Below are 8,406 nucleotides of genomic sequence, written 5' to 3' on the forward strand. Positions count from 1 at the left end.
AAAGGGGGGAAAAAAGACACATAAATGGACTGGAGAGATGGCTCAGTGGTTTAGAGCACTGACTGCTCTTCGACGGGTCCTGAGTTCAATTCCCAGCAACCACGTGGTGGCTCACAACCATCTGTAATGGGATCTGAAGCCCTCTTCTGGTGTATCTGAAGACAGCTACAGTGTACTCATATTCACAAAATAAGCAATTCTTTAAAAAAAAAAAAGACACATGGTCCGAGAATCCAGTCATGTGAGATTTCTAAGTGCTTGTGAAAAACCTCCAAGAAACCAAGAAAAGAGCCTTGTAACTTCAGTTTCTTGAAAAACATGTAACTCTTCTTAAATTAAAGCTTCATATACTCCCAGGTGGAGTGGAGAAGAGTTAAGTTTACTTCAGATTATTCATTGCAATTGGCTACTGTTATTTGTTTTGCCACATGCAGCTTTGTCCTGGTGATTAGACACTTTACTCCTGTGGTTCCTCTTAACCCTAGGTACAAATGCTCTGAATAAAGTTGGTTAGTGCATGAGACTTTAGTCCACCTCATATATTGGCTCTATTTTCTCAGGTACTACCACCTCTTGAGCGGTACTACCACCTCTTGAGCGGTAAAAATGAGGCTTAAAGAGAAGAGGTGCAGTACTGAAATTTCCTCAGAGCTATGGAATGGGAAACAGAAAAAGCATGAAAACTCTTCCAGCCCCAACAGCAACAACAAAAGCCACTTGTTCAGGCAGGTCCAAAGTGAGTTTCTATGCTTTCCATCTTTATAGTATTCCTGAAGACTCCACAATGAGGAGGAAGGCAATGGCTATATAGGGTCCAAACAAAGCATTAACTGAACCACCTGAAGAGTGCTGATCTCAACAGGAAACAGTATTCTAATGGTGAATGGTATGAGGACTACATAAACTGATCAAAAAAGATGACTCTCCTACAATTAACCTTAAGCAAATTTGGCTTAAAAGGCCTGAAGGAAACAAATCTAACCTCTACACTTCAGTTACAGAAAGGAAATATTCAGGCAAACATTCATAAGCATGGTTTAACCATTGGCTGCATTTGTCAAGCAAGTGTAATGTGCCATTTGAATAAAAACAAAAGTGAGAAGCACATTTTCATCAAACCGTAAGAGGATGCTTATTTGCAAGTACTACTCTTAACTACTTAGATCACACTGACATGTCACTAAAAGACCTAATAAAAATGTAAGTATGATTATTACATTATTTGCTTATTAGGCCCAATGACTAAAAGGTATGTATGTATACATATAAATATATATGTGGGGATTTCTAAAACATTGAGGGTTCTTATGTAAATACATCTCATCTCATACTTGGCAAACTATGGCTATATTTATCTGCCAATCTTTAAATTTCCATCTTTGTCATTCATCATATTTATAAATAAGACTAGGAAAATATTTCCCATACATAACTAATATATGTTTAAATGACTAAAATGTAAACTAATAAGCACAAATGGCACCATTATCTTATTTAGAACTGATGACATAACCCTGCAATCTTGTTTCACTCAGAATTAGCTATTGGATTTGTGGTAAAGAGAATACTTTTTATTAAATGGAATACATTTGTAGACAGGCTTTCCTTCTCTTCTACCTTGGCAATAGGCAATGATGCACTCTTACAAATTATACTTGATGTTAATTAGTAAAACTGGCATCAAGTATGATGTTTTAAAAGACAAATATTTATGTCTAGTATTTATGATGCAGTATGAAAGTTACTGCACTATATATCTGATCCCAAACAGATAGCCTTTCCAGTGGGAAAACTAGGTCCATGGATAATTAATTTCCTTTAATCTGTTCTCAAGTTTAATGTTTTTGTCATTGTTGTTTTTACACCTTAAGGTTATTTACTGCAATTTACAAAGTGAACTTCCAAAGCATTGGGAACAGAACTGAGGCCTTAATGTGACAGCAACATGCCTACAGTACATATGTACTCAGGGTACAACCCAAGCAAGCACTCCTGGGGCCTTGCTACTTTACGTCCCAGCTGCTAACATCAGAATCAGCAAAAGTGTCACTTGGTTCTGTTTCTAACCAATCCTAACAACTGTGCATAATGCCACAGTACTGACTTATACTATGTCTATTAATTAGATTTGCACTTTTAATTTTATGATGTAATATTCCTTGTTTTGTTTTGTTTTTTAAAGACAGAGTCTCACTGTGCAGTCCTGGCTGTCCTGGAACTCCCTGTGTAGAGTAAGCTGGTCTTGAACGCAGATCTCCTGTTTCTGCTGAGATTAAAGGTATATGCCATCATACCCAGCTATATTTATTCATTTTTTAAAGTGTAAAGAAAAAGAGGGGATAGGAGGGCAGGGGAAAGGAGAAAGAGGGGAGGAGAAGAAGAAGGGAGGGGAAGGAAAGAGAAAGGAAAGGGGAGAAAGGGGGAAGAAGGAAAAGCAGGGATCTAAAAAGACAGGAAAAGGGACAGGACCCATGTTCAAGGCTAGCCTGAACTACAGAGTGAGATCCTTTTTCAATTTAAAGAACACCAAACATGAACCAGCAAATTTTTTTTTTTATTTTTGAGATAGGGCAGCTCTGACCATCCCGAAACTCAGTAGGCTGGCCTTCAATTCAGAGGATTCGAGAATTCAGAGAATTCAAGAATTCAGAGAATTGCCCAAGTTTCCCAAGTGCTGGGCTCAAAAGGGTGAGACACCATCCCTAGCCAGCATCTTTTTTTAAAATTCACCCTTCATTTTTTTTTAAGATTTATTTATATATAATATCTAAGTACACTGTAGCTGCCTTCAGACACACCAGAAGAGGGTGTTACAGATGGTTGTGAGCCACCATATGGTTGCTGGGATTTGAACTCAGGACCTACAGAAGAGCAAGTGCTCTTAACTGCTGAGCCATCTCTCCAGCCCTAAAACTCAAATTTCAACCATAAGCAGGTAAACAGTTTTACAGCTACAATTTTGAGGCCTGTGAGGCAGAAAAGATGACCAAAGTGGTATTAGAGTAGACCAAATGGGTCTGCATTGATCAGAGCCACAGTGTGAAAAAGACTCAGCTGGCTACTTAGGAAATCCATCCTGGTCTTGAACTCAAAGTAGTCCTCCAGTCTCAGTCTTCCTAGCATTGAGATTATCCTTCCCCTGGAAGTCCTGGAAAATGCATGACAGATCTCTGAGCTCCAGAACTATGAGTATATAGTAAGCTGTGTTTAAATACTAAATTCAGCCAGGTGGTGGTGGCGCACGCCTTTAATCCCAGCTCTTGGGAGGCAGAGACAGGCGGATTTCTGAGTTCGAGGACAGCCTGGTCTCCAGAGTGAGTTCCAGGACAACCAGGGCTATATAGAGAAACCCTGTCTCGAAAAACGAAAAAAAAAAAAAAAGTAAATACTAAGTTCATTAATGTGTTGTAACAACTGAAAACTCATGCTTAAGAGATCATGGAAGCAATTACACCAAGAAAGGATAATGTGTTTTCAATGAAATCTTCAGGTTCCTAAGCTGTAAATATTCCAGGACTGGTGGAACACTACAGACAGAAGAGTGAGTGCACTCTCAGCTCGTGCCATGGACGACAGACCAGCTGCATCATGCTCTCGAAGATGAGATCTCAAAGATGAGATGATAGGTTTTTAAACAAAATAGAGAACACACAGAAAACCTTTAACCACAAACCACTCAAATATCACTCCAGTTGTTTGTCTGTTTGTTTTCAATACAGAAGAGCAAACCCAGGACACTGCACATTAGACAAGCTATCTCTCATTGAATTACAACCCTAGCTAATGCTCCCAGCCTTAAATTTTTAAATTCTGAGAAAAGATCCAGGTAACTTACTTAGTTTGGCCCTGAACTCATTCTGTGACCCAGGAAGGTATACAATGCAAAACCAAAACCAAAACAACCAACATAGTTCACCTTATTAAATTAAAAACAAATACAAAACCTTGCTCCCATCCACAGATGCATAAAAAGTAACAAAATCTATAATCTTGTTCCTTATAAGAGCCCTCCACAAACTGAAACTATACAATAAACCACTTTAGAAAACAATGACAATTTCTTATGAACAGACATATACCATGAAACTATTAATTTCACACAAATGTATCTGCCCTAAAGAAACAAAAGCAGAAGCAATGAGAATGTTAAAGCATATAAAGGCACTTGCTACCAAGCTGAACACCTAACCACACCCCTGACCACATCCCAGGACCCACAAGGTGGGCTAGAGAGAACCATTCCCGATAACTAGCCTCTGACCTCCAAACATACTGGGGCACATACAAATAAAGATATAATTTTTAAAAATTAAAAAAAGCATTTGACATGGAAAGATGTATATACAAACATTTGTGTAAGTTTAATACGGAATTGGCAAAATTGTGAAAACCACCTATATTTTCAACAACAGATACAGAAATGCTTAACAATGGAAACCACTCAGCAATAAAAAAGCAGTGACTCTTTTATATGGAACAATATGGGAAAATCTCAAATAAAATAGGCTGTGTGAAAAAGCTGAACTAGAATAAAGGGTTAGGGATAGGTGCATGACTACTTTCACAGAAATTCTACAAAATATAAACTACTCTAATGGCAAAAAACCCGAGAACAGGGAAAGGGAAGGGAAGGTTTACAAAAAGCACATGTTCCTTTCTTTATGTTGATGATCTCTTCGGAATATGTGAAAAATTGCAAGGTACTATTATAAGCTTAAATTATATGTAATTTATTTTACCTCAACAAAAGTCGACAGTCTGGCATGGTCGTCCCAGCTACTCAGAGGCTAAAGCACAATAATGGTGAGTTTAAGGCCAGCCTTGACAGCTTACCAAGGCCATCTCAAAATAAAACTTTAGAAGAGGAGCTGGAGAGATAGCTCAGTGGTTAAGAGCACTGACTATTCTTCCGAAGGTCCTGAGTTCAAATCCCAGCAACCACATGGTGGCTCACTACCACCCATAACAAATCTGACTCCCTCTTCTGGAGTGTCTGAAGACAGCTACAATGTACTTACATATAATGAGTAAATAAATCTTTAATAAAAAAAAAAAAAAAAACTTTAGAAGAAACAGAGGAGCCAGGTTTGATTCCCAGGAAGTACATGACAGCTCATAGCCATCGTTAACTCTGCTCCTAGGGAATCCAATGCCCTCTTTTAGCTTCCATGGGCACTAGAAAGCTCATGTGGTACAGTCATATTTGTAAGCAAAACACACAAAAAAATAACTCTTTTTACAAAAGATGCTAAGATAGCCGGAGGGACCAACAGGGCCACAGTGAAACCATTTCAAACATAAAACAAAAAAGTAGGCTTACTCAACTCAAAACAAAGCTAAACGTGATAACTACAATCAATCAATACAAACTACAAGGTAAGGATTCCACATTCCCAGGTAAACTATACCATCATTACATTTGTCTAAGACTGCTTATATGCCTAAGTTCTATTAGGATTACATATTAGTGTCCAAACGTGATACATTAATTGCATGTTTCATGGTAGTGACTATGTGAACATATCTGTTAAACTGCCAATAATTTATGAAACACTTTTATGTTGTATAATACCCAATAATGATAGCAAACTATTACCAGTCTATATATTTATAATACTTGTTACTGTTTACTAGAGTACATTATTACTACTTATTTTTTAGGAGTAGATTTTTAAAATGATGTTTTTTAATCTTCTGTGTATTGCCTGCATGTATGTCTGTTGTGTGGGTATTAGCTCTCTGGGAACTAGAAAGCTGCCATGTGTGTACTGGTAATTGAACTGGGGTCCTCTGGAAGAGCAGCTGGTGCTCTTATAATCGCTGAGCCAGCCCTGACTAATATTTTTTTTTATTTTTAAAACTGTGATTTTCTGCACCAACAATAGCTTCATGCACCTTGCATTTCCCACTCAGGACAACATCAACTATCCATAGGAAATAGTAGATAGACTGATGTAGGTGCTCTCTACACCACAGTAACATCTCCTAGTGACATCCTAGTGACATTTCTTAGCAGGTATGTACCCTCATCATTAAGCAATGCATTAACTATACTTAAGACACATGCTGCTATTTGACTAAAAATGAACCCAGAAGACTTTACAAGCTGGTACCTGTGAGATGTGATTGATGGATGACTCCATCCTCCGAAGCTGAGATGCTTGGATATCCAGCAGCTGGAGTACATTGTTAGCCAATGCATTTATCTGATAAGCAACACTAGCTAAAGATTGAGTTGTATATGCTTTGGTCTCTTCTAGAGCTTTTCTCTTGTCTGTAGCCTGAAATAAGAAAAAAAAAGAATAAATACGTAGTTAATATTCATTAAACACACATTCTATACAAATCATTTTCCCCCCACTTAAAAAGCTCATATTGGTTTGGCAAGATGGCTCAATGGGTAAAAGTGCTTATTGCATAAGCCCAATGACATGATTTTACTTCCCAGAACCCCCTTGAAGGTGGAAGGAGAAAAACAGCTCCACAGCTGTCCTCTGACCCCCAGGCACTCTGTGGCACTGGCACCCTCACACCGATGCACACACACAGTAGAGATAACAATTGGATGGAGGAGTAATAAAAAGAAAGTTTGGAACTAATCCGATGATTCTTGGGATTCTGGATAAGGTTACAGATAACAGACTTTTTAAAATATTGGTCTTGTAATTCTGCAATATTTCTGAAGCCATTTATTTACTTGAGCCACTACTTATAGATTACTTAAGATGTTTAAACAATTATGCTATCTGTGTAAAACAAGTTTACTTTTTCCTTTGAAATCATCTGTCTTGGTTCTTTCTCTTGCTCTTTTAGTAGCTAGAAATATAAGTTCAATGTTGAATAGAAGCAGCCATCCACACTATTAAAAGCAATGTTGTTTTGCATTAAAACACAGAATCTTGTTCAGTAGTAAAGCACTTGTCTAGAATGTCCAAGTAGCTAAGTTCTAGAATCCAACTTCAGAATTAGAGGGGAAAATGTACGTTTTCTACAGTTAAAAATACATATAAAAATATTTGTTTACAAAGCCAGGTAGACTTAAATGATTAAGATAATTATTTCAGTCATTATATTCGAGAATTTCATCTGCCTGGTTTTGTTTTGTTTTTCTTTTTTATTTTCAACTTACAAACCACAGACATGAGTGGGAGGAAATGTCAGTATTAGGCTAACATCTATTTCTCCTTTTCCCCCCACCAAAACTTGCATGTTATTTTCCAGTTTTCTTTATTATAAATCATGTAACTGCATATAGTCAATGAGATGTTAACAAAAACAATTCTACTCATAAACACATAAGAATCTTTTTATCCCAATGCAATAAAGTAAAATGTAGTCTTACACAACAATAATGCCATATTTAATCAAAGACAGTATTTTACAGACCTTCCATTTTAAATTTTAAGACAAGAGTACCATAACTGGTTGTTCAATTTGAAATGGTCATCCCTGAGGACATTATATGGACTCAACAGGTTATTTTTAGGAATACTTATGTGTATATGTATGCAATAACATTTGGGTTTTTTTTTTTGTTGTTTTGTTTGTTTGTTTGTTTGTTTTGTTTTTTGAGACAGAGTTTCTCTGTATAGCCCTGGCTGTCCTGGAACTCATTCTGTAGACCAGGCTGGCCTCGAACTCAGACATCCACCTGCCTCTGCCTCCCAAGTGCTGGGATAAAAGGCGTGTGCCACCACTGCCCGACAACAATTGATTTTTAAAAAGAGGCCATGCTTTTTGAAGTAGAGCAGGTGACTGTGTTACCAGAAAATGCATTTCAAGTCACCATTAACTTCCACTCATATAAACTATAAATTTGAATAGCAAATTCACATAAAAATCCTGTGGCCTATTATTTTAAGTGTGTAGCTCCCTTAGATAACTTTATAATCACTAACCAACCTTAGTATGTCCAAGGAGCACACAAAATGGGTCACAGACTACTAAACGACCTAGAATGTGTCCACAGAATTAAGACTGGCATTAACCATGGCAGGGACTCTGGTAACTAATGACTCTGGGATTTGATGTATCATATGAAGCCCATTTGTCATCCCTGTCTTATACAACAGATGAAAGCCACTTAAAGGGAATCAAATATACACAGCTTTAAAAGAAAGGCTAATTGTTTAAAATAGCTGTACTTAAAATAAGCAACATAGTGCATGCACTTAAAATAAACCATACAGGAAATTCCTTAGATAACTGAACTCTATGATCATCTCAACCATGACCAACTTTCTTCTGCATCCTTCCTCATCCACCTGCAGACATCAAACTTACTAAATTAGGACTGATAGCTGGAGTAGAAACCTGAAAAGAAGTTAATGACTTCCTTAAGTCCTTTTCTGCCCACTCAAGTCATCTTCAAAAGGCAGGGATGGATGGATGGATGGATGGATGGAT

At 37.4% G+C, this 8,406-nt stretch overlaps 1 protein-coding gene across 11 annotated transcripts in view; it reads right to left on the minus strand.

Moving 5' to 3' along the window:
* Window positions 1-8,406, minus strand: part of Abi1 (abl interactor 1) — a 106,357-nt gene that overhangs the window by 52,050 nt on the left and 45,901 nt on the right. For all 11 annotated transcript variants that reach the window (XM_031369174.1, XM_031369173.1, XM_031369172.1 and 8 more), the window contains exon 2: window positions 6,114-6,281. In XM_031369174.1, coding sequence (XP_031225034.1) covers window positions 6,114-6,281 — 168 coding nt within the window. The remainder of the gene's footprint in view (window positions 1-6,113; window positions 6,282-8,406) is intronic.

This window comes from Mastomys coucha, unplaced genomic scaffold, assembly GCF_008632895.1.
Source record: "Mastomys coucha isolate ucsf_1 unplaced genomic scaffold, UCSF_Mcou_1 pScaffold15, whole genome shotgun sequence".
Taxonomy (NCBI): Eukaryota; Metazoa; Chordata; class Mammalia; order Rodentia; family Muridae; genus Mastomys; species Mastomys coucha.